Below are 27,926 nucleotides of genomic sequence, written 5' to 3'. Positions count from 1 at the left end.
CATCAAATCCTTGCTACACACTTCACTGAGTTTTGTGCAGATGAGGATTTTATGATCTGTTGTATTAACTTTTTTATTGTCTACTCGGCTTGTTTTGATTTTATGCTGTCTGATAGAGGGCTGCTTTTCGTCCTTGAGAGCACTGAAAGGCGCCCACGAATAAAATTTATTATTAAATACCCCCCCCCCATAAAAAATGCGCGCGACACACACACACACACACACACACACATTCAGGGACAATTCAGTATGGCTTCTTTCACCAGTACGTCAGGAAACCAGTAATGAAAAATCAGAAAACCAGTAATGAGACCACGAGGCAGGAACTGTTGGTGGGTTCCTCGCGCGCTCAGCTGTGGTTCAGATATCCCCAAAACGATCAAAAGTGATCGTAAATGTCAAAATACTTTCTTTTTTTTTCTCGGTTTACCAGCTTCATCGCACAGACACGGTTGCACCGCTAGAGGGAGACACTGCAAACTACAGCATGCACGCTGCAGGGGCAGGTCGATGGATGTGTCGTTAAGACGACACATAAAATAGTGTACTTGGAATAGTTCCTGCACATTTGCTCGGTTGTTGATGTCGCCAACTGTTGTGTGAACACGGCCCTCCGCATGTGTGTAACTGCTTAAAAGTCGAGCGGACGTGCAGAGAGCAGCAAAAGAACTGATCCATGGAGAGACTTGCTTTTCCCTTCAGGCTGTCAGTGGTACTGGTTTTAACGGGTGAGTATTGAATGAAAGTGGGGGGAATCTTCTGTTTTCTGTAGGTAATGTTATTTCTCTGTGAAATAGCCTTGTATAATAATCATATATATATATATATATATATGTGTGTGTGTGTGTGTGTGTGTGTATATATATATATAAATCAATACAGATGCAGGAAAAAATTGTAATACAATTTAATTCTAACAACACCATTGACGGGTTCGGAAAAAGACGCTATATATATATATATATATATATATATATATACACACTACCGTTCAAAAGTTTGGGATCACCCAAACAATTTTGTGTTTTCCATGAAAAGTCACACTTATTCACCACCATATGTTGTGAAATGAATAGAAAATAGAGTCAAGACATTGACAAGGTTAGAAATAATGATTTGTATTTTAAATAAGATTTTTTTTACATCAAACTTTGCTTTCGCCAAAGAATCCTCCATTTGCAGCAATTACAGCATTGCAGACCTTTGGCATTCTAGCTGTTAATTTGTTGAGGTAGTCTGGAGAAATTGCACCCCACGCTTCCAGAAGCAGCTCCCACAAGTTGGATTGGTTGGATGGGCACTTCTTTGAGCAGATTGAGTTTCTGGAGCATCACATTTGTGGGGTCAATTAAACGCTCAAAATGGCCAGAAAAAGAGAACTTTCATCTAAAACTCGACAGTCTATTCTTGTTCTTAGAAATGAAGGCTATTCCATGCGAGAAATTGCTAAGAAATTGAAGATTTCCTACACCGGTGTGTACTACTCCCTTCAGAGGACAGCACAAACAGGCTCTAACAGGTACTATTTAATGAAGATGCCAGTTGGGGACCTGTGAGGCGTCTGTTTCTCAAACTAGAGACTCTAATGTACTTATCTTCTTGCTCAGTTGTGCAACGCAGCCTCCCACTTCTTTTTCTACTCTGGTTAGAGCCTGTTTGTGCTGTCCTCTGAAGGGAGTAGTACACACCGGTGTAGGAAATCTTCAATTTCTTAGCAATTTTTCGCATGGAATAGCCTTCATTTCTAAGAACAAGAATAGACTGTCGAGTTTCAGATGAAAGTTCTCTTTTTCTGGCCATTTTGAGCGTTTAATTGACCCCACAAATGTGATGCTCCAGAAACTCAATCTGCTCAAAGAAGTGCCCATCCAACCAATCCAACTTGTGGGAGCTGCTTCTGGAAGCGTGGGGTGCAATTTCTCCAGATTACCTCAACAAATTAACAGCTAGAATGCCAAAGGTCTGCAATGCTGTAATTGCTGCAAATGGAGGATTCTTTGACGAAAGCAAAGTTTGATGTAAAAAAAATCTTATTTCAAATACAAATCATTATTTCTAACCTTGTCAATGTCTTGACTCTATTTTCTATTCATTTCACAACATATGGTGGTGAATAAGTGTGACTTTTCATGGAAAACACAAAATTGTTTGGGTGATCCCAAACTTTTGAACGGTAGTGTATATATATATATATATCCAGTCAATTATATAATCCAGTGATTCAAGTTTTGCTCATTTGTTGAGCACTTTTCCTACCGTTGAGTGTTTCTTTTAATAAAGTTGTATATATATGATAATATATAAATAATATATATATTATAATATAATGATTTTATATATATATATATATATATATAATAACAGATAAGTTAACGTAACTTTTAATAGTGCGGGTGTACTTGGTGTGTCAAGATAAAATCCCCTATGAGATTTTCGTGGTGATATTTTCCATATTTACTTACATATGCATATACATACGTATATTAGGAATCCGAATGAGGTTTATAACCGTTCGCTAATGGCAATGTCAAGCCAACCCTTACAAAAATAGTTTATCCAAGTGTGCTATTAGTATACTTATTTTAAACGAAAAATCAGTGAGTATGCTTTCAGTTCACCTTTTAAGTATACTTATCAGAGCTATACTAAACAAAATTATACTTAAGTACTAGAAGAACCCCGCTACAATGTAGCGGTTTGGTGATCCACCCGTCTAAATCTCCCTCCTCTTCATCCTGCCAGCTAACCGCCTTCCCCCTGCCCCTAAAGCCCCACCCCCACTCCAACTCCCTCCCCCCAAATGCTCAGAATCATCTGAAATGCCGAGAAAAGTGGTTTTTAGCCATTTTTAGAAAATGCATATTTTGCATAATTATGCATAATTATGCATAATTATTTTAATTTTCTGCTATTTTTCTGGTCCTCTCTGGAACAATACATACCACCTCCAAAAAAAATGAGGATCATAAGTGCATGTTTGCAAAAATGCATGTATTTTGCATAATGCAAAACATTTAAGTCCCAGAAAAAAAAATTTATAGGTGAAAAAAATCAAAGATGCTCAGAATCATCTGAAATGCCGAGAAAAGTGGTTTTTAGCCATTTTTAGAAAAATGCATATTTTGCATATTTATGCATAATTAATTATGCGTAATTTTTAACTTTCTGCTATTTTTTATAGGTGCCCCCGATCATCCCCAATAACCTCCAAAAAGAATCAAGGCCCCAAGCGCTTTAGTTTGGCCGTTTATAGACTCTCACACAGACACACACCAGACACACATTGTGAAAATACAGGAGTAGATACTTACAAGTATACTACTAGTTGAACTTAACTTGAACTTTACTTACGTTTACTTGATAAAATTAACTTCCAAGTATATATTTTTTTCCTGATCTCTTTTTGTGAGAAATTTCAGGTAGATTGTAGATTGACAATATGCCAAAAGCCAACAGTCGTCCCACACCCCGATACCTCTGATTTGTTGCCCAGTCCAAGTTTCAAAAGACCTCCACAGTAATTTCAAAATCCAAAAGCATGGTGATTTTTTAACCTACTACTACGTCTCCCTATACCTAAACGCAAACGGCGGCTATGGTGAAGATGCTGTTGGCTTTTAATGCATATTTGGATATTGTAATCAATGTACCACAAGCCTCTTCTGGATTCTACACCCAAACTGAATCATTTTAACTGTAAACCCCCCCCCCAACCTTGACTCCTCAGGTTTAAGCCACGGGGCAGGTGTGCTACCACTGGACCTTCTGAATGGACCAGTAGGAGGGAGTGTGATGTTTGCCACAAGTGAAGCAGAGAATCAGTTTTATGCAATGGCCTGGAGGGTTTTAAAGGATGGTCATAGTGTTGAAGCCAATATAGTAACTCTAACTTCTACAAACCACACCGAAGCAGAATATGAAGGCAGGATCACCCTCTACAAATCTACCGGATCTCTGGAGCTCCGGGATCTTTCTTTAAACGATAGTGGACATTACAGCGTTGCTCTTTTTCCTGTGGGAGGAGCCCAGCTCACAGGAGGCTGCAGGCTGGTGATGTACGGTGGGTAGAGCCTTACCATGTTGCTGCATTACAGTTCCAGCACGAATGGAAAAGACACCCCCAGCCCCAGCACCATTCCAACACTTAAGTCCCAAATCAAGAAAAGGCCATGTTGCTGGTCGGGTATATGGCCAATTAATTGGTGCTGAAACGGTTAGTCGATTAATTAATTAAGTCAAGTCGATTTTATTTGTGTAGCCCGTGGAATTAGATACCACACAGGACACAATTACTTCCGGGGTTCTTGTAGCTTTAATTTTATTGTTTGAACCTTCGAATGCAGATCGTTTTACTGAGTGCATAAATTCCTGTGTCTTTCGAGCAAACAGCTCATAAATGTTCACAGATGTGGCAAGTTTAACAGAAAAGATTTTAAAAGGAAAACAAATACAACATACAACATACGGTGCAAAATACGGCAGTGGACTATGTATGTTAAACAGGGTTTAACAAAGACATGTGGAACTTCCTGAAGATCGCGCAACTCCTCACTCTGTCAGTTACCTTTAAACAGAATTAAAATGCATATAAAACCTTTACATTTCCCTTACTGCCCAAATACAATGGCATGGTGTGGCTTTATGCACGCCAACATTACCTTGTCATGCCTGCAATGGCGAACAGCGGTCGACGGCTCGCGCCCAAAATCACCGAACATCAACTCCAGTAGCGTCTAAATCAAACCATCGTGTCAAATTACCGACATACAATATTGTTTGGAATAATGTTACAGGTATATTTCACAAGATATTTATCTTTACTTACTACGGAGTCAGAGCACCGTCACACCGCAATCTTCAGGTGCTCCACACAAGAAAAAAAGAAAGAATACCCAAGATGCACTTGGATAACTTGCAGAAAGAGTACCCAAGATGCACTTGGATGGCCTGCACGGAGCTACAACAAAAGTCCGCAACACTGCCGCTTACTGGTCAAAACATGCAATGACAACCAAAACTATAAAAATACACTCACAATCTGCTTCACAATTTAAATACATCAAATGACATTTTACATGGCTTGACAGTGTAACAATTACATATATTAACAGTTAAACTATACTAAATTTAAGTGGAAAATCATTTAACATATTTAACAGATTTACCACCCGGCTACATTTGCATAGCCCAATATCGTAATTTACAAATTTGCCTCAAGGGGGCTTTACAGCAACACGACATCCTGCCCTTATCGGATAAGGAACAACTCCCTAAAAACATTTTTAGGAAGAAACCTGAGGGAGAGCAACAGAGGAGGGGTCTCTCTCCCAAGATGGCCAACGTGCAATGGATGTTGGGTTTACACAATTTGCACAAGACAACATTGAAAGAGGATAACAGAATTATAAAAATTTAGTTGATCAACAGAAAATGAATTGGTTGCACTTTTCATTTGAGCCATTCGTCATCTAAAAACACCAAACATCTGCTGGTGGCTGATTCATAAATGCTAAGATTTGCGTTCCCTCCTCTGATTTATATCATTATGAAATGAATACCCTTTTCTTTTTTTTGGCTGTTGATCAGACAGCAAAAACAATTTTAAGGACATCACTTTAGACTCTGGAAACTTAAGATGGGCCTTCATTCGGGTTTTTTTTTAACTTTTAACAGACTAAATTAATAATTGATTTATTTGAAAAACAATGTATTAATTGATTATAAAAAATAATAGCTAGTTGCACCACTGTAGTGCATATGTTCCTGTCAATTTACACGCTGATACTTTGGTTTTAAGACATATTATGAACAAAAATCTAGACTGAATATGGGAAAGGCCTTTTTTGAGAGCCGGTTTTACCTACAGGTACGCTGTTCGGTGAAGTTGCGTGGGCTAATGCCGGGAGCAGACTACACGATTTCAGGCCGATTTTGACACGATTTTGTCGTCGCTGACAACCTTCCAGCGCTGAGCTCGATTACGCACGACGGAAACGACGAACGGGCGTCTTTACCCCGTGTAGCGAATTCGGGGGACAACGCAACCACAGGAACTGCCGCGGCCGGGAGGCGAACCCGTATCGCCCGCACCGCAGGAGACATCGCTGACCGCTCGACTACAGGGTCAGACCCGTGAGCCAGCGGCCAGCGTGTCATCTTATCCATGCACGTTACAGTGACACAACCGAAGAACAGCGGTGTCGGCGTCTGGGACGCTCCACGACACTCCGACGAGAAGTCTCGGGTGTCGGATCGGTAGCGGCTAGTCCCCGTCGATGCGGAGAACGGAAAATGGAGTAGAGAACGGTCAACTGAGCATGCGCGAAATGCCTCTGCCACGCCTCCACACGCCCCGCGTAGCATCCAGGCGCTAGGATTCTAGGAAGACCCGCCCCTACTCTGCGTCTGATTAGCTAACTTTAACCCTAACCCCGCCCTAACCCTAACCCTAACCTACCCAAACAACGGAGGCAACGAGTACTTGCGCATGCTCAGTTGACCGTTCTCTGCATCGACGGGAACTAGCCTCTACCGTGTCAGACCCCCCCCCCTCTCTTGCCTAGTCGACATATATGACGTATTACTTGACGTTGACCAATAGGATGACAGAGGGCCCTCTGGCGCACATACTATGCAAATATGGCAAAGAGAAAGCGATGCTGCCGTCAGGTGGAGCGACGAAACCGAGGAAAGGTTCGTTGAGCAGTGGCAGCAACACCCCCTGCAGGTCTTTTTGACGCCTTCCTAGAGGGAGGACCGTGACGGAGTCAAAAAGGATTGGCTAAATGTTGGCGAGAAACAGTGGAGGCGCTTCAGCAACCCGGTGAGTGGCTGGTTAAGCTATGCTAGCTTAGCGTCCCCCAGTAGCACTAGCCGCCACAGCGTCTACAGTCGTTTTTCTTCCCTTCCTTTTCTTTTTCGTTTGGGAACACGAGACCACCAGCGTCATACACAGTAGCGTTTCTGTAGCCACGGTTGACAATTTCTTGACCCTGCTGCTCCCCGACGACCTTTTTTTTTTGTCCAATTTTCTCCCCAATTTGTATCTGGCCAATTACCCTACTCTTTATGAGCCGTCCCGTTCGCTGCTCCACCTCCTCTCTGCCGATCCGGGGGCGCCCCGACCGACCAGAGGGGGCGCTAGTGCAGCGATCGGGACACATACCCACATCCGACTTCCCACCCCACAGACACGGCCAATTGTGTCTGTAGGGACGCCTGACCAAGCCGGAGGTAACGCGGGGATTCGACCCCGCGATCCCGTGTTGGTAGGCAACGGAATAGACCGCTACGCTACCCGGGCGTGCCGCTCCCCGACGACCTTATGAACTCGCGCAAGATCGTGAGAGGCAGCTGTTCGACAACGTCAGACATGCCTTCGTGTTGTTGAATTTACAAATGTGGTAATAATAGTGTAAACTAGTAATAAGACACGTTAGCCCCGAGCTAACGGGTCTGACCCTTTAGCCGAGCGGTAAGTGATGTCGCCTTGTGGTGCAGTACACCCCGTATAGAATCCCGCACCGGGCAAGAAAATAACCGGTTACATTGGTGGCAGCGGCGGGATCCGGAAGTGTGCAGATCCTCAGAAGTCTCTTCGGAGCGCGGGAATAACAAAGCGCGAGGGCGCGCTTCCGGGGAGGGTGACGGCTGTAAACTACTAATAAGACACGTTAGTCCCTAGCTAACGGGTCTGACCCTTTAGCCGAGCGGTTAGGGATGTCGCCTTGTGGCGCAGTACACCCCGTATCGAATCCCGCACCGGGCAAGAAAATAACCGGTTACAATAGCGATAAATGTAAACACTTATCGTTTTGTCGTGTTCCAAAAACTATTAGGCACCCAGGAGAACGAGCCGAAGAACTGCCAACTCAGCGACGCAGGCTGTGGCTTGCTGCTGTCAGTCGAGATGGCCTAACCGGAAAAGACTTTGAAAAATGCTCGTGTTAGCGGCGGGCACTTTTTGAGTGGAGCAGACGGAACCCTGACTGGGTACCGAGCTTAAGACTTGGACAGAGGGAGGAAGCAAAGGCTTCAAAACTAAGTGAAACAAGCTTTCCAGTTAGAGACATCTTTAAGCAGGAGGATATTTCCCAACAATTAGATGAAATACTTGATCTTCTAGAAGAGCTATCCCTTACAAAAGATGCAGCCACGTCTACAGATGAATTTAGCTTCTTGTTTCAAAATCAGGGAGCACCGGCTAGGATTCTTGGAAGAAAAATTTTCTCAGGATGATGCTAAGGTAAAATTCTACACTGGCCTTCATTCTTTTGAGGTTTTAAAGAAAACATTTGGTTTTGTGGCACCACGTGTTTTACACCAACCGGCAACTTGAACAAAATTTCAGGAACTTGGGATGGTCCTAATGAAGTTACGCTTGAATGTCCCACAGCAGGACCTTGCTTATCGATTTTCTGTATCAAGGCCAGTTGCTTCAAAAGTTATTAGTGCCTGGATTGAAGCAGTGGACACCAGATTATCACCTCTCATAATCTGGCCAGAATGAGAAGACATTCAAAAATCAATGCCCAGATGTTTTGTGGATGCTTTTGGTCCAAAAGCCACTGTTATTATAGATTGCTTTGACGTGTTTATTGACAGACCCACAAAACTCCTCGCCAGGGCACAGACGTTTTCCAGCTACAAGCATCACAACACTGTTAAAATTCTTATTAGTCAGGGGTGGGCAATCTTATCCAGAAAGAGCCGGTGTGGGTGCAGGTTTTTGCTCCAACCAAGCAGTTACACACCTGATCCCACTAATCAAACAGTAGAGTCTTTGCTGAGGAACTTGATTAAGAGACACAGGTGTGTAACTGCTTGGTTGGAACAAAGACCCGCACCCACACCGGCCCTTTCTGGATAAGATTGCCCACCCCTCCACAAGGAAGCATATTCTTGTGCAGAGGTTTCATCAACTTTTCATTTTCAGATATAGCAAGATCCTCGTGGTCACATCCATGCCTTGTAGTTGCTGTGCTGAATTTAAAAACATCTGGGTAGCTTATAGTCTTGATGAGCGACTGAGACGGTTGGGTTGGGTCAGTATGACAAGCTGCATAACACTTCGATGCACCAACCCTTCCAGCTCTATGTTTATAAAAACCACCTCCCTTTGATTGTGAAATTGTTTCCCTTTCCACAATTTTCATTTCCTCGTCTGTGATGTTTAGCTCTACTTTGTGGCACTCCTTGAGAGGCTCGTTGTATTCCAGAGTAAACTTTTCATCGAAAAGGTCTCTGATTGATTTTACATTTCTTGATTTTGACAGAAACGACCTTGCATCGAGTCAGAGAGCTGTAAAACTCTTCGAGTTCAGCTTTACTTGGCTCTTTCATTTCTGTCGCCTTCTTAGAGCTCTTCTCTGTAGTTGCAGCTTCATTGATGTTCATTGTCTTTAATGAGTGCTCCATAGCTTCAGTTTTTTCACAGATTTAAAACGAATGGCATTTACCTCTGCATAATCAACGTGCTTGACATATGAAGGCAAAAAGCCATGTACATTCCAATTGAGTGCATGATAGTTTGCCATTAAGACGTATCCACACTTCTACATAAAAACAAGACACTTGCTATGTGCGAGCAATGTTCGCCCAACCTGGCCACACAACCAGTACAGTGGCCAAAGAAACTACACCATCTTCAGTTGTTATGATCCACAGCTGGACAAGTGGATCGTTCATCCGTTGAGAATGCCTAACTTTCGCAACCAAAACGTATGTCTTGTTTATAATACAACCAAGAACGCTATTAATAAATCCAGAAACCATGTGGTTGTAGGCTTGAAGGCCTCGAAATGCTTTGAACCGATTTTTTGTGTAAAAGCTTGTGTCCAAAACAAGATATGAAAGAATGTCACAAGATTCATTTGGTGGTAGACATTCTGGACTGAACCTTTGAGCAGGAATGAGCAGTGGATCTATTCCAATCTTTTTTAGCTTCTCTTGGTAGCGACTTTTCACATCTCCTTCGAGTTGATCTACATATGCCGGTACCACTAGTTTCGTGTTTACACCGTCACTCGCCATTTTCAATTACGTTAAGTCCTCCAACATGGCTGCGGCCTCGTATTGAAAAGGTTGACGCTAGATCCAACGGGGTGTAGGCACGGAAGTAGCCGTGATTGGCTGTTGCGTCGGCCAATAGACAGCGCGGAACCTCGAAGCGCACTGACTTGAGACAAACGATGCGCACAGAAACATTTAGCTAGCTAGCTAGCTTACAACTGACCTTAACATTGCCAGATCGCACTGTAACAAAAGCTAACGTTAACGCTTGTTAACAATGGAAATTCAGAAAGAGTTTAAACCCTAACCCTAACCAACAACCAATCACGTCTACTTCCGTGCCCACACCCTGTTGGATCTAGCATCTACCTATTGATAACGTGTGTGACATCACGCGAACATACACTATTGGTCGAGGTCGTACTTGTAGTGTTGCCAGTGTCCAATACATGGCAAGAATTTATGGCACTGAGATTGCCTAAAATATCGTTAACCCAATCTGTAAAGTTAGACTCGTTATGCCCGTGTGATGAAAAATAAAAGGGAAACCAGAAGGATGAGCTGGTTAATGAGGTTGCACCCGAGCTTGAAGACTGAGATTCCCCTTTGTGGCCATACTGTACTTACTGGAGTATCCTTGAGTAAGAGAATGTCTCATTTGAGGGGGTCTATTGTGGATGTTTTAACCTTCTCCCAGAACCACTGATGGCCACGGGTAGGAAGTAACATTACAACTACTCTTGTTACAGCACTTGAGTACATTTTTCCCTGTAACGGTGCTTTTTTGTGTACGATAAAGTCACAGTACTTTTACTTTGAGTTCCATCCATTATCCAAACTGCTTATCTTGCTCTCGGGGTCGTGACGATGCTGGAGCCTATCCCAGCAGTCACTGGGCAGCAGGCGGGGAGACACCCTGGACAGGCCGCCAGGCCATCACAGGGCCCACACACACACACACACACACACACACCTAGGGACAATTTAGTACGGCCGATTCCCCTGCCCTGCATGTCGTTGGACTGTGTGAGGAAACCCACGCAGACACTAGGAGAACATGCAGACTCCTCACAGAGGACCCCCAAGGTTGGACTACCCCAGAGCTCGAACCCAGGACCTTCTTATGATGAGGCGACTGCGCTAACCACTGCGCCACCGTGTCACCCTACTTCGAGTTGATTTATGATAAATATTCTACTTGGTTACTTTTATTCAAATAACCATTACAGAGCAAAAAACAAAAAAACAAAGGACTAAATTGAAGAATTTGTTTGAACAAGTCTTTTTTTGTTGTCAATACTGGTTGTTTAACAACCCCGGGGTTCGAACCCAAGGCTTCTTGCTGTGAGGCCACAGCGCTAACCACTGTGCCACCATGCCCCCCTTTTTTTATTGATTTGTTTTTTTGGTTTCACTTCCTTTTGAGACTCTCACCCGTCTCCGTTTGTTAAATAGATACAGTGTTGACCTGATGGCGAGATCCACAGTCCTCCACAGAGCTACTGCGGCGTACGCCATTAGGGATTGTACCTCTAAGTAGAACTTTCCGGGACTCTTTTCACCTCCGGTCTTGACTCGACTTGAAGATTTGAAATAAAAGTGTTTTAAGGAAGGAAAAAAACAAACATGTTAAAGTGTGTTGTTTCCTTCTACTAATGAGACTTTACAACTCGTTTCAACCCCACTGGGCTATAAACTTTAATAATAACTTCGGCACGTAAGGTTATACATCCTGCTCGGTCCGTTATTCAAGGTGCAACAACATAAACGACCTCTGTGGAAAACTAGGAACTAAACAATGGTTCCTAACAATAGTTCCTATTGTTACATCCTTTCTCTTTTCAGAGTTTCTTCTTTTTTAGAACCTTTAATACATTTTTTTAATTGTCTATCGCTGTAAACAATAAAATATACACAAAACTCTTTGCTACTAACAGTGCTGGAATATCAACATTCAAAATGTTTTTCATATTAACAATGACATATATTTATCAGTTACTTATAGCTACTAATGAAAATGATCATTATCAACTACTGTGTATCAAAGTGCTATGGCTTCTCTTCACAGTTTAACATAACCAATGTTTAAATTAATACCTGAACTTGCAGATAACCAGGTGAACAAGAACATATGTACACAACATTTGTGATTCACTTTTTTTTTTTCATTCATGCCCCCCCCCCCCCAAAAGTCCATTTGTGCTACAGATCCATTCATCTGTGTGAGGTCACAAAGTCTTTGTATTGCTGCAGCTGCACCACAGAGCGGCCCGATCTGGTGGTAACAGGGTTGGCCCTGTCACCAGCGTCCTTGGTTTTGTTTCCTGCTAAGACACTGCGAGAAGGAACACTCTCTGAACGTCCGGGTTCAACACTCTCTGGCTGACTGGGGCTGCTGATCTCCATGTCCACAGTGTCAGTGAAGATTGCCCCTGGTGCATGCCTGAGGTGTCTGCGATTTCTCCTGATGACACCACCCGTGTGCAGCTGGACCTCATAGGATCTCCTGTCGACCGGCCTCAGCACCCTGCCCACTCTCCAGCCAGTGTGGGGTGCGAGAGGCTGAACTCTCACACATTCACCTGGGGCAAGCGTGTCCAAGTCTTTAGCCGACCTGTCGTAGTATGCCCTCTGACCTTGTTGGTTATTTTGTAAATCCTGTTTCACCTGCACAACTTTCGGCTGTAACAGGCTTGCCTTGGTTGGCAGTAGTGTTTTGGTACGGCAACTGAGCAGCCGCTGTGCTGGTGTGGTATCAGTACCCTGTGATGGTGTGTTGCGGTGGTCCAGAAGGGCGAGATAAGGATCCTGTCCAGCAGCCTTGGCTTTGAGCAAGAGTCTTTTTGCTGTCTTAACGGCTGACTCAGCTTTGCCATTGCTTTGAGGGTAACCTGGTGATGAGGTTTTATGTTGAAATCCCCACAGTCGACTGAACTTCTGGAATTCTTGTGACGAATACTGTGGGCCATTGTCCGAGATTACAATATCTGGGATACCTTGGCGGGCAAAATGAGCTTTCAGCTTCCGTATCACTGTGGTTGACTTGGTATCTGCCAGGTAATCTATTTCCCAAAAATTTGAGAAAAAAAATCAACAATTATGAGGTAGTCTTTGTTGTCAAACATGAACAGATCCGTGCCCACCTTTGCCCACGGCCTGCTTGGCACATCATGTGACATTAGAGTTTCTTTTTGTTGCTTAATGTCCATTGATCTGCAGATGTCACACTTTTCTATATATGACTTTATTTGGTCGTTCATGCCCTGCCAATAGACACACTCCCTAGCCCTCCGTAGGCATCCTTCCACACCCAGATGTGATGCGTGTAGGCGGCAAGTGATGTCTTTCCTCAATGCATCGGGGATGACAGCGCGCTCACTCCTGAACACTATTCCATTTTGGTGGCTTAACTCCTCTTGGAATGAGAAGTAGGGCTTGATTTCCCTTGGTGTTTTTTAAACTTATCGTCAGGCCATCCTTGCTGCATCATTTTGATGAGAAGCTGCAGTGTTTCATCCTCTTTTGTGGCAGATCGTATATCATGTAGCCTGTCTGCTGCGATAGGTAAGTGTTGTGCCATGTTGACAGTCTCTAGTTCTGCATCCGGTGCACTCTCAGGAAGATAAGCTCTGCTCAGAGTGTCTGCTAGCAGCATGTCTCTACCTGGCACATATACTACATCTAGATCATACTTTTGTATGCGCAGCATCATTCCCTGCAGCCTTTTGGGTGCATTCAGTAGAGGTTTTCTCACTATTGTTTCCAACGGCTTGTGATCACTTTGCACCGTCACTTTTCGGCCGTATGTGTACTGGTGAAATCTTTCCATGCTAAAAACCATTGCTAAGAACTCCTTTTCTATTTGTGCATACCCACGCTCTGTTTGAGTGAGTGCTCTGCTTGCAAATGCTTTTGGCTTACCCATCTGCATGAGCGCTGCGCCTAAGCCTGTGTCTGAAGCGTCACACTGCACTGTGAGTTCCTCATCTGGGTTGTAATATTTCAGTACTGGGACCTTTGCTATAGTCTCTTTCAATTTGAGGAAAGCCTCCTCGTGCTGTGCTGTCCAGTTCCACTCCCTGTTTTTGTGTGTCAAATCTCTCAACACTATGCACTGGTCTGAGCGGTTGGGACAAAACTTGGCTAGATAATTTACCATACCTAGCAGCCTTTGCACTCCTTTCACATCCGTCGGTGCCGGCATCTTCTCAACGGCACGTACTTTCTCTGGATCCACCCTGAGTCCATCAGCCGTCAGGCGGTGTCCAATGTATGTGGTCTCCTTTTGCCTCAGCTTGAATTTGTCTTTGTTCAGCTTGATGTTCTTTTGTCTGCATCTTTCAAGAAACAGTCTCAGTTTTCCATCATGGTCACGCTCAGCTTCCTCCTGTGTTTCCCCTTGGCCTGTGATCAGTACATCGTCAGCTATAATGTACAAGCCCGGTACACCGTCCAGCGCTTGTGTGAGCTTTCTCTGAAAGATTTCTGGGGCCGCACTTATCCCCATTGACATCCTCAGCCACCCGTAACGTCCGAATGGAGTGGCAAATGTTGTTAGATAGCTGGAATCCTCCTCCAGCTGCACATGCCAGAATCCACTCTTGACATCACACACTGTGAACACTTTTGCTTTTGACAAGTCCGGTAAAATGTCCTCAATGGTTGGCAGTGGGAAGTGACTGCGCTTTAGAGCTTTGTTCAAAGGCTTGGGATCGATACACACTCTTGGTTTCCCACTTGGTTTCTGTACCACCACCATTGCACTGATCCAATCTGTACTGCATTCCACAGGTGTTATGATCCCTCTTTGCTGTAGGTCCTGTACCTCGTCCTTCAGTGGTTTCATCATGGCGACTGGGACCCGCCTCTTTGGCAGCCATCGCCAGTGAACACATCAGCATACTCATGTTTAATTTGTCCCATTGTCCACTGTCCTGTTGTTGTTTCTGTTGTGACAATACTGTCTATTGTCATGATGTTTTCATATTGCACTTTTATCAATTTCATGGCCTCACTGGCTCTCCTACCCCAGCAGAGGCACGGTACCGGCTGCATTCACCACCTGGAACTCTAAGCGATATAGCTTGTTGTTTCTCGGGTTTCTTATTTTCACTTTACATTTTCCCAGTGGTTTTAATTTGGTTTTATTGTACATTACTAGTACACTCTTCGTGTGTTCTAATTTGACATCTGGATTCAGCAGGTTAATTGGGATGATATTGCAACTGGCACCACAGTCTATTTGGAATTTGACCATGTCCTTGCCTAGAAGCATGCCAGCATAGAGAAGCTGAGTTTTCTTCATTTTCTCAGTTTCTTTTACATCCTTTACAGTCTCTGTATGCACATCTTTCCCTGTGTCAGCCTCTACTGCATCTACAGTTTTTGTCTCAGTTTCAGTGACACAGGTGATAATATCTTCATATTCATCACTCTCAAATTCAGTTGTTATTTTACTCACATATTTCTTTGTCCTTAGTTCCGGTTTTGCTCTGCATTTTGCTGCAAAGTGGTTCTCTCTTCCACACTTTGTGCACTTCTTCCCAAACGCTGGGCACTTTTGTTTACTTTTCTCATGCGTTTTTCCACAATATCTGCACTCCACAGTGTTGCTCGTCTGTTTCCGATACTGTGCTCCTTGCACTGCATGTACCTCTTCCACCATCGATCCCGAGATGGTTTTCACATTGTCCTTTGAGAGCTCAGCGGCTTTGCACAGCTGCAAACATGTTTCCAGTGTCAAGTTTTTCTCTCGGAGCAGTCTTTCTCTTATGATTGTGTTGTTACCTCCACACACAATCCGATCCCGAATGAGCGAGTCTCTCACTGTCCCAAAGTTGCATGTTCTTGCCAACACTCTCAGTTCCATGACATAACGGCCTATATTTTCCCTGGTGCCCTGGTTTCTTGTAAAAAAAACGATAACGTTCCACAGTCTCGTTAACGCTGGGGTCTCAGTGATCATCAAACTTCTTGATGACGTCATCTAACCTCCATGCATCCTTCGGTGTGTCGCCCAGTAACGTGTCCATAAGTTCCCTGCCGCTCTCCCCGACAAGATAGCTGAACAGTTTCACCTTCCGTTTGCCATCGGCGTCAGCCGTGGCTAAATCCACATACAGAGCAAACTCGTCCCTCCAGGCTTCCATGTCCTCGAAAGGTTGCTTGAGTCCAGACATAACGTTTGCGGTGGTTTTAGCCCATCCATGTCACACGGCAGTCTCACGCTAGCAGCTAATGCTAACAAACACTCACTGGCCACTTTATTAGGTACACCTTGCTAGTACCGGGTTGGACCCCCTTTTGCCTTCAGAATTGCCTTAATCCTTCATGGCATAGATTCAACAAGGTACTGGAAACATTCCTCAGAGAGTTTGGTCCATATTGACATGATAGCATCACGCAGTTGCTGCAGATTTGTCGGCTGCACATCCATGATGCGAATCTCCCGGTCCACCACATCCCAAAGGTGCTCTATTGGATTGAGATCTGGTGACTGTGGAGGCCATTTGAGTACAGTGAACTCATTGTCATGTTCAAGAAACCAGTCTGAGATGATTCGAGCTTTATGACATGGCGCGTTATCCTGCTGGAAGTAGCCATCAGAAGATGGGAACACTGTGGTCATAAAGGGATGGACATGGTCAGCAACAATACTCAGGTAGGCTGTGGCGTTGGCACGATGCTCAATTGGTACTAAGGGGCCCAAAGTGTGCCAAGAAAATATCCCCCACACCATTACACCACCACCACCAGCCTGAACCGTTGATACAAGGCAGGATGGATCCATGCTTTCATGTTGTTGACGCCAAATTCTGACCCTACCATCCGAATGTCGCAGCAGAAATGGAGACTCATCAGACCAGGCAACGTTTTTCCAATCTTCTATTGTCCAATTTTGGTGAGCCTGTGCGAATTGTAGCCTCAGCTTCTGTCCTTAGCTGACAGGAGTGGCACCCGGTGTGGTCTTCTGCTGCTGTAGCCCATCTGCCTCAAGGTTCGACGTGTTGTGCGTTCAGAGATGATCTTCTGCATACCTCGGTTGTAATGAGTGGTTATTTGAGTTACTGTTGCCTTTCTATCAGCTCGAACCAGTCTGGCCATTCTCCTCTGACCTCTGGCATCAACAAGGCATTTTCGCCTGCAGAACTGCCGCTCACTGGATATTTTCTCTTTTTCGGACCATTCTCTGTAAACCCTAGAGATGGTTGTGCGTGAAAATCCCAGTAGATCAGCAGTTTCTGAAATACTCAGACCAGCCCGTCTGGCACCAACAACCATGCCACGTTCAAAGTCACTTAAATCACCTTTCTTCCCCATTCTGATGCTCGGTTTTAACTGCAGCCGATCGTCTTGACCATGTCTACATGCCTAAATGCATTGAGTTGCTGCCATGTGATTGGCTGATTAGAAATTTGCGTTAACGAGCATTTGGACAGGTGTGCCTAATGAAGTGGCCGGTGAGTGTATACTGAACGTTGCTTAGCAACACTAACTGCACTCCCGCTCCTAGGAAACTTTCCCGCACCAAACTTCAAACCGAGTCGTCCGCCGCTGCCACCATGTTAAAGTGTGTTGTTTCCTTCTACTAATGAGACGTTACAACTCGTTTCAACCCCACAGGGCTATAAACTTTAATAATAACCTCGGCACGTAAGGTTATACATCATGCTCGGTCCGTTATTCAAGGTGCAACAAGGAACTAAACAGTGGTTCCTAACAATAGTTCCTATTGTTACAAAACAGACATACAATTCCACATGTCATTGTTTGTGTAAATGTTCTTGACCAATGACAAGTTGAATCGGACTGACTTATACTGAATTGAACTGAAATAAATCGAATTGCATTGGGGGGGGGGGGGACACTGCTGTCGTGAGTTTGTGTTACTGTGATTATTGTGGTGTGTGCATCAACTGAATGGCATAGGGTTTTGCATTGTGGTGATCTCCGAGGTATCATTAGTGGTGTGTGTACACCTAATGCACAGGGACTAACATCATTTGTGTTTTCCACCCACAGAGCCGGTCTCCAACGTAGTGGTACTGAACAACAACACAGATTTGTTGGAGTTCAACAGCTCCGCCCGTCTGTCCTGCTCCGCCTCTGGCTTCTCTCTTTCGTACCGCTGGCTGAATGGCAGCTTGGAGGTCACAGCCAGTGGGCGGGTTCAGCTGGGTGACGGAAACTCTTCTCTCGTCATATTCAACGTGACCCGCTATGACCGGGGACCATTCAGGTGTCAAGTGTTCAATCCCGTCAGTAATAAAACAAGTGATCCAGTTCGTCTCTCCATTAGCTGTGAGTTACTAACCTTCACGTTTAACCCCTCATCTAGTGTGTATTATATACTATAGTATATAGTATCTATACTTGCGTTCTAGGTGTTCTAGCGTACCCTACGAGTTGTGGAATGAGAGAATTAGTTTTCTTTTGCCGACATTGTGAAGCTGCTAGAGCTGTACCATGATGGAGTTTGCCTTTGACCAACACTTTATTTTGTTTGAAATTGATCTGAATGTTAGGGGGCGTCTGGGTAGTGCAGTGGTCTATTCCATTGCCTACCAAAATGGGGATCGCCGGTTCGAATCCCCGTGTTACCTCCGGCTTGGTGGGCGTCCCTACAGACACAATTGGCCGTGTCTGCGGGTGGGAAGCCGGATGTGGGTATGTGTCCTGGTCGATGCACTAACGCCTCGTCTGGCCGGTCAGGGCGTCTGTTCGGGGAGGGGAACTGGGGAGAATAGCGTGATCCTCCCACGCGCTACGTCCCCCTGGTGAAACTCCTCACTGTCAGGTGAAAAGAAGTGGCTGGCGACTCCACATGTATCGGAGGAGGCATGTGGTAGTCTGCAGCCCTCCCCGGATCGGCAGAGGGGGTGGAGCAGCGACCGGGACAGCTCGGAAGAGTGGGGTAATTGGCCGGGTACAATTGGTGGAGAAAAAGGGGGACCCCCCCCCCCCTCAAAAAATTTTTGTAAATCTATCTGGAAGTTTAAAATGTGTTTCAGATGGGCCAGAGAATGTCAGAATTGAGGGTGCAGCTGAAATAGAGGTGGGACAGACCTTGGAACTATACTGCATTGCTGACTGCGAACCAAATCCGGACTTCGTCTGGAGGCTGAACGGGACAGAGATAACTGGACACGATGCTGCGCTAACTAAAACAGCGAGCCTTACAGACAGCGGGGAATATACCTGTCAAGCAAAGAACAGTATGACGGGGAAAACGTTGGAGTCTCGCAAGCACGACTTGTCTGTGAAAGGTAAAGTGTGCAAACTGGTATTCACCGTCAGTTTATAGACTGGGCGGATATGTCATCATCAAAAATTGTGTAATTCTGTTCATCCTGACCGCAATGTAAAGTGTCGTTTAGGCCGTAGAGTCTTAAGGCTCATATCTCCTGAGTTGGTGTGGTCAGCCGGAGCGGCGGTTTGTCAAGAAGGCCACTTTAAGCTTCAGCATTTAAACAACATCGTAGGCTTTAATTCCGGTGGTGGCTGGAGAATGGATGGTGTGGAGTTCCCTCTGGGATTCACCTGCTTTAACTCCCTCTGGGAACTGAATACGTCACTTTCCCCCTACCAGTGAACATTTCCATGAATTCTGCTTGTGTGTTGGGGTGGGCGGCGGGGTCGTCATTCAGATTTTTTTTCGGGCGACGTTAAAGGGCTGTTGTCTCATGTCATTGGTGAACATTCTTTTATTTTATTTTTCTTAAATAGACCACATTTAAATGTTCCCTTTTCTCCTTCTGTTCTTGTCTTGTCTTTGTGCCGTACGCTCCCAGAGAAAGCGTTGGTACACGAAAGGTTATCGGTCGGTGCCATCGCCGGTATCACAGTCGCATGTCTCCTCACTGCAGGGGGCGCTGTCGTGCTAGGTTACCTTTCATGGAGACGTTGGTAAGTGAAAACAGGTTAGAGACACTCGTCCTTTCGTTGTTTTAGGTATCCTATTAAGAAAGATATGTCAAGGCGTCCGGGTGGCATAGCGGTCTATTCCATTGCCTACCAACACAGGGATCGCCGGTTCGAATCCCCGTGTTACCTCCGGCTTGGTCGGGCATCCCTACAGACACAATGGGCCGTGTCTGCGGGTGGGAAGCCGGATGTGGGTATGTGTCCTGGTCGCTGCACTAGCGCCTCCTCTGGTCGGTCGGGGCGCCTGTTCTGGGGGGAGGGGGAACTGGGGGGGAATAGCGTGATCCTCCCATGCGCTACATCCCCCTGGTGAAACTCCTCACTGTCAGGTGAAAAGAAGTGGCTGGCGACTCCACATGTATGGGAGGAGGCATGTGGTAGACTGCAGCCCTCCCCCGGATCAGCGACCGGGGTGGCTCGGAAGAGCGGGGTAATTGGCCGGATACAATTGGGGAGAAACGGGAGAAACCCCCCCCCCCCCAAAAAAAAGGCAACAGAATAGACTCCTATGCTACCCGGACGCCCTATTTTTCTTTTTTCATCTTTTCTGTTTGTATTGTATCAGTTTTTTTGCTGTTCCTCTTTCCCGTTAACTCTTGTTCTGTTTCCTTCAACATGCCGAAAAAATTGGATCGTTGTCTATATCACTGTTCAAACTCCAACTCTCCGTAATAATCTTATTTGAAAGAAAACGTTATAGAGGAAATATGTCAATTTAGGGAGTGTCTCCCTCGAGTGCCCCCCCCCCCACTGCCAAAAATCTCAAAAATCCCAGAAGAGGGAACCTCGCAGATTGGAGGTCGCATCACATACAGGCTCAACCTTCTAATAGCTGGTTTAGGTAGTTTGGTATGTGATGCTACCGCCGGATTCACGATGGTACCGCGACATGTCCAGTATGGGGACCACTGACAGGTCAATACGCTGGGTTAGGACCAGGTTTAACACATTAGTCAGTTGTCCGAGCCGGTCTTCAGCATGATCGACTGCTCTGGAATATGGCGTGAGGGTTAGTGCATCACATCCTCCGTATTGCTAAACACTCGACCACGCAGTAACATCAGGAAAGGGAAGCTGATCACAAGTTCTGCTGCAGTTTGTTGATTTATCAAAGGTCGCAGAATAAAGTTCAGGGCGAGTGCTTATCTGGTGCAGGGACTCGGATTCAGCTCACAATAAAATGACAAATATTGCCCTCTGATATCCAACTTGCATGTAAAGAGGTAGTTGCAGTTATCTTCTGTTCCTTCTCTACAAAGCAAATCGAAGGAAATATATGCCTTAAAAAAGCCCCCCATTGGTAACACGTTCATCGGACCTGGCAGTGGTACGTACTTTTGTGTGTGTGTGTGTGTGCGCGCATGTGCATGCGTGCATATGCGTGTTTGTGAATGCAGCATGCGACATAATTTGTTTTAATCGTGTGATTTATGATAAACCGTGAGATTTGGCTTTTCTCTGAGCATCCATGTGTTTCTATGCAGGTAATGATCAGGAAGGCCCCGGAGACAAGGTAAAATTAATTCCTGAGAATTACCCAGTTCCATAATTTACTAGATTGTCATTTTCAAAATGCATGAGGCCAGCGTCTAGCAAACGCTACATTCTCATTCCAGAGGGGGGTTTTTTTTGTTGTTGAAATTTTCTCCCCAATTGTACTTGGCCAGTTACCCCACTCTTCTGAGCAATCCTGGTCGCTGCTCCACCCCCCCCACCACCGATCCAGGGAGGGCTGCAGACTACCACGTGCCTCCTCCGATACATGTGGAGTCGCCCAGCCGCTTCTTTTCACCTGACAGTGAGGAGTTTCACCAGGGGGGACACATACCCACATCCGGCTTCCCACCCTCAGACACGGCCAATTATGTCTGTAGGAATGCCTGACCAAACCGGAGGTAACACGGGGGATCCAAACTGGGATCCCCGTGTTGGTAGGCAACAGAATAGACCACTACACTACCCGGACGCCCCAGGAGTCTGACCTTTTAAGATATACTTTGTCATGTAGCCATGTTTACAACCTCTGGTCGCCATAGATAGGAGCGCTCTACCCTTTAGTGAGTATGCAAGTACAATTTATTTAGTATGGCACCTTTCACAGAGCAAGGTCACAAAGTGCTTCACAAGAGTAAAACTGTGAAAAATAAGACCATAAAGCAGCAAAAGAAAGGAGAAAACCCCCCCACTAAATTACAAACACTAGACGACACGAGGCGAGACAAAGGCCGGTTTGAATAAATTCCCTTCCCGTTAGCCAGGGAGTACGGGGGGGGGGGGGTTTAGCGAAAAGATTAGACTTCGAACCAAGAAGACAATGTTGGATTACCCAAGTGCAGTGCTTAAGACAGAGCCACGACTGTGAATGTAGACATGTTCATCTCCGAACTCCCACAGGAGCATCTCTGATATTGCTATCTAGCAGAAATAGTATGCAGTACCTCAAAACCTGCCAAGCAGCCTGATGCAGACAGGATTTTGTTGGTTTGGGCAAAACTATTAATTGCCAGTATATTTTCTATGTGGAATAAATCTCTCAGATTAAGGTGTGTTTATTTATCCACAATTTGAACGTGTTGTAAGAGACACATATAAGGTACCACACAAAACCTACTCCCTCTTTTACTGTAAGGGACCCATTTATGCAGTCAGCAATGGTTTCCAGAAGAGGGACGCTGGGTCCAGTCCATTCCAGGACCAGGGAAGTTTATTCGTGAATTACGCCCAGGTCGCAAAAAACGGCATGCCAAGGACACCGTCTACCCCTCCTTTGTTCGATAACCACATGCAGAACGTGACTACGCCTGGCGCTCAGCCAGCCAGCCAGTCAGGTGAGATTGACTCGCACTACTCTCAGGTCCGCCACCACTGACCACCACAGCTGATCAATTATCAACTGCTGGGTCGGCGTGGATATACCACACGGGTCCACGTGTGGCTAGGGGAAAGGTCCATTCAGCACTCAGTTACTTTATAAAAGGAATGTACTTTTTTGTCAAAGGGTTTTTGCTCTCGTCCTGGAAACAAATGCACCTGTGCCTTGGAAAGGCTCAAATAATGTCCCCATCAGTGGCAGCTGGTGCTAAAAACCTTTGGGGGGCGGGGGGGGGTACAATTTACCTTGGCGCCTCACACCTGACAGCTGCTTTAATGTCCACCCAGTCACAAGAGTCATTAAGAAGGACAATGTAGCCTATAGATTTTATCAGGGTTCGTAGACGGTGGATGATTGACAGTTGAGATGGGGCATCGTGGTGGGTGTGAACATGATTGACAGCCACAAGAATTGTCCGATCACATTAGATCAAAAACATCAAAAACCTCGCTGCCAATAAAAGTGGGAGTGTCTGGGGCGGCACAGAACTGCGCCCCATGGAAAATCTGAAGAGACCAATCAGACGGCAGCCTCAGGTCACCTGCTCGCCACAAGTTTGAGGGCTTACATGAGGTATGGTTTGGCCGGCGCCCCTCACCCAGGAAGTATATGTATTCAGACAGAAATCAACCAAAAACCATTTGGAGCCAAGATTTAATGGCTGCTGACAGACTGAAAACACTTTTATTTCATAATCATTTGCATCATACAACTAAATTATATTTAACATGTATAGTTAAGTAGATTTTCATCTCTCGATATTTGAAGGGGCTGGTGCCCCAGTGCCCTGTACTGGCCAGCCGCCACTGGTCCCCATCCACCAATACAATGGGTACAAAGCAAACCAATGACTTGTTTGCATTCTCTCACCACCTTAGAAGTAAATATTGAATTTCCAAAGCCATAACCAGAAGGTACATCTTTACTCCGCTACTTTGCATGCATTTTATAAACTGTGTACATGATCGCTATCCTGCAAAATAATAAAACAGAACTCAAGTATCCACTAACTGACATTGTATGTGAACATGGAAAACACATTCGGACTCATTTTTCACTCTGGTGGTGAAAATACGTGCATATTTTCATGTAAAAAAAAAACTAAATTTGCCTACCAGATTTACAAAACATATCGAGTGTATTCATGGCACAACTGATTAGACACCTATTAACTGTATTACAAGAGAAAGGAAGTTCTCCTTATCCAGGAGCAGAATGGGGTCCAAAAGACAGAAGTAATTAGAACTTGTCAGAGTCTGACATCATATCAAACCAGGTTGAATCTTAAAAACAGATTTTACGCAGCACCAGACAATCTGAGGAGAAATGATAGTGCAGGAAATGTCAATGTCTTCAACAGAGTGCAGGTTTTTTGTGTATGGACAAAGCAGTTCAGTTATAGATTGATAGAGCGATGCTCTTCCCCATTCACATAAGCAAGGTGTCAGTTATAGCAGTCAAACAAATCTGACTCCCAAATACTTTCACCAATACCGCACAAGTGTCTGTGTGAATGATCACGTTGATAAATGAGGCCCGTCGTGTTTTTAAGCACAGTATCAATCGAATTTATAGGCGGCACGGTAGCGCAGCGCGGTCGCCTCACAGCAAGAAGGTTCTGGGTTCGAGCCCCGGGGTAGTCCAACCTTGGTGGGTCGTCCCGGGTCGTCCTCTGTGTGGAGTCTGCATGTTCTCCTCGTGTCTGCGTGGGTTTCCTCCAGGGGCTCCGGTGTCATCCCACAGTTCAAAGACGTGTAGGTCAGATGAATCGGCCGTACTAAATTGTCCCTAGGTATGAATGTGTGTGTGTGTGTGTGTGTGTGTGTGTGGGTGTGTGTGTGTGGGTGTGTGTGTGTGGGTGTGTCAGCCCTGTGTGATGGCCTGGTGGCCTGTCCAGATGTCTCCCTGCCTGCTGCCCCATGACTGCTGGGATAGGCTCCAGCATCCCCGCCACCCTGAGAGCAGGATAAGCGGCTCGGATAATGGATGGACGGATAAATCGAATTTATATTGTTTCACTTTCTAAGTTTGAAATTATCTAGCTGCATGTTTATTTATTTTGTATTTATTTACTTCCACCTTTGTGTTGTGTAATCATGATGGCACTCGTGTAAGTCCATCCATCCATTATCCAATCCACTTATCCTGCTCTCAGGGTCGCGGGGACGCTGGAGCCTATCCCAGCAGTCATTGGGCGGCAGGCGGGGAGACACCCTGGACAGGCCGCCAGACCGTCACACAGGGCCGACACACACACATACACACACACACATTCATACCTAGGGACAATTTAGTATGGCCGATCCACCTGACCTACGTGTCTTTGGACTGTGGGAGGAAACCGGAGCCCCCGGAGGAAACCCACACAGACACGGGAAGAACATGCAAACTCCACACAGAGGACGACCCGGGACGACCCACCAAGGTTGGACTACTCCGGGGCTCGAACCCGGGACCTTCTCGCTGTGAGGCGACCGCGCTAACCACTGCACCACTCGTCAACAGGTCAAAAATATCCAATACGAGTTCCTTTGCTTTTCAGTGGTGTGTCTCACAGTACAGACAGTTGTTTCGTTTCAACTTAAGTGAGCCTGTTCATTAGGGTGGAGGTCTCCCTCCATGATGTTGCTAACTGTTCTAGCTAGTGCTGCCAGATTGGGGAAAAAAATCATTTTGCGATTATTGTGGACAATATCGTGATTTGCGATTACAATATAATAAACAAATTTATACAAATATGAAATTTGTCGTGTTGCCACGACACGTGGCGACTTTCATTTGGCATGTTTTACACAGTACCTCTTTCTGCTCAGTCAGGAATACTTTGTCGTTTCACTTCATGCACTTGCGTACATGAAATGAAACGAAAAGCCGTTTGCCCCAGCCCACAGCAGTACAACACAAAGACAAAAACACACCCAAAATCCACAAGAACACACATATCCAAACTAACACATATATCAAAACTAAAAAAAAATAAAAATCACTATCCGAGGGAACGAACGCCAGCCAGGATGACTGTCGGAACTGCCGGTCTGCGTGGGTTAGCAGTTAGCTTAGCCGGCCCCGCTTCCGCATCCCGTCAGACTGCCCTCGGCGTTTCCTCCCCGGGCGCAGCTCCAGGCAGGGGCCACGGTCCCTAGACCCACTGGACGAAGCAGACCAAGCTCTCCCAGCCAGACACCCTCGACACCCCTCCCTGCTCTCCTCATGACAACATCAAAAACACCACAGTCAACGCCAGGTGAGACCACCACCAGACCGCCCTCGGTGTTAGCGGAACTGTTGGTCTGCATGGGCTAGCAGTTAGCTTAGCCTGCCCCGCTCTCCCCTCCGATCCAGTGCCAGGACATGGACGAAGATGCTGCGTGGACAGTACTGGGTGAGGCTGCCGCAAATGTGAATTGGCGCTGCCATCTTCCGACACCGGCACTAGGTGAGGCCGCTGCAAACGTGAATTTGCCCAGCCATCTTCCCTGCGCTTGAATCCAAATTATCGCCATATAACAGAGGTCTTTTTTTTTGCCACCAGTTCCTCAGCGTCAACCTGCTCGTTGTCATCGGTATCCATCGTTTCCTTCTTTCTGGTCTGCACACGGCACACCGGATAGTCACGTGACCGTAGACTGCACACGCTTCACTGCCTAAACAGAGACTGGTTGGTCGTCTCTTAATTATGGGCGTAGATATGCAGACTGCACACAAACAGACGTTCGCACATGCCCATTTTATTATTTAATTAAATCGCAGCGTTTCGCGGTTATATAATTGCACAGGCTGACATGGCGATTGGGATTACATTAATCGTGCTGCACTAGTTATAACCTTCCCACGTTGTAGAGGTTTCAGTCATTCTGATTAATCGGTAGCATCTCTATAATTCAATAACGCTGAGGTGTTTGTCCTACCAACAGAGCTTGCTGACAGCCGCAAGCCACCGGGAGAGGTAGCCATAGTAGAGGATAAGACTTCCTACAATTGAAAAGCTGCACCGTCACCTGCTCTTACATCGGACCTCCGATCTTCACATATACCGTGTCTGTATCTGCTGCACTCATGTACACATTCAGGGATGTCTCAAAACAGAGCTTCAGTTTCATCAGGTGTACTATGAGGAATTATTTATATTTTTACCGCCGCTTTGCGAGGGCTGTATTAATACACCACAGTGTGTGTCAGTCAGGAAACATGATGTTAGTTAACAATCTGATATGAAACGTTGGTAATATCGATGTATTGTTTTTGATCGAAGCCAATCATTGTTGTACAGTTGTTGCCTGGGTAGACTTAAAAATTGTATTTTGTGATTAGTATGGGGTGGTTTTTCCATTTCTTCAATAGGATGCTTTTAAAGTTATTTATCAACAGGCATGTGAAAGCAAAGGGAAATGTTTTCCTCTTGGTACTGCTGAACTGGCCTCACACGGGTGTTTGGTCGAGGTAATCATTAGTGAAGGCCATCTCCTCACTCACTTGCAGTTGATTGCACTGAAACACCACCTGCTGTAACTTAAACTTACTTATTGTTCTTTAGTTCTGATTCACATCTTTGTATTGCTTGTTTTACAATATGATTTGTTGAGCCATGTTTCACTGTCGGCACGCTAACACTGCTGTTTGTCACAAATGCTTTTTTATTGAAGAATGTATGCAAATAATTTGCTTTTGGATTGATTGTATAACATGGAAAAAGTATTTACATTTTTATTTCAGTAATTATTTTGCTGTAAGGAAAGAACTTGGCTTTTAATGCACATAACAGATTTTTATTTTGTTATGATCTAGGCTAATACTTTTCTTTGTGTTTACTATGAGTCACGCCAATAATAAATACTTTTGAAATTTTTAGTTCAGAGCAGAAAGCCCAGGCGTCACAGTACCTTGTGGATGTATAATTATCTCCATCAGCGGAATATGTGTTTGGTCGCGCGTGCACGTGTGTGTCCACCGCTAATCTTGCTACTGGACCTATCAGCCTAAACTTTTTTTTTGTGGACAGTTATAACTGTATGATGAAGAACCTCTCGTGGTTACCAAATCTGTTGTTGTGACACATGGTGGCGGTTAACAGTGGTGAATGAAGACAAGGTGCATTGCCCCTTAATCATAGGTAAGGCAA

At 45.3% G+C, this 27,926-nt stretch overlaps 1 protein-coding gene across 1 annotated transcript; it reads left to right on the top strand.

Annotated features, from left to right (window-relative positions):
* Window positions 1–587: 587 nt before the first annotated feature.
* LOC130117864 (carcinoembryonic antigen-related cell adhesion molecule 6-like) lies at window positions 588–27,661 on the top strand. The gene is made up of 9 exons (XM_056286117.1): window positions 588–728; window positions 3,728–4,060; window positions 18,034–18,312; window positions 19,023–19,277; window positions 19,803–19,917; window positions 21,195–21,262; window positions 21,420–21,448; window positions 22,565–22,763; window positions 26,722–27,661. Exons 1-9 carry the CDS (start codon window positions 677–679, stop codon window positions 26,787–26,789), a joined length of 1,398 nt encoding a protein of 465 aa, XP_056142092.1. The 5' UTR covers window positions 588–676; the 3' UTR covers window positions 26,790–27,661.
* Window positions 27,662–27,926: the final 265 nt, after the last annotated feature.

This window comes from Lampris incognitus, chromosome 9 (genome assembly GCF_029633865.1).
Source record: "Lampris incognitus isolate fLamInc1 chromosome 9, fLamInc1.hap2, whole genome shotgun sequence".
Classification (NCBI taxonomy): Eukaryota; Metazoa; Chordata; class Actinopteri; order Lampriformes; family Lampridae; genus Lampris; species Lampris incognitus.
This window is presented reverse-complemented; position numbering and strand designations above follow the sequence as displayed.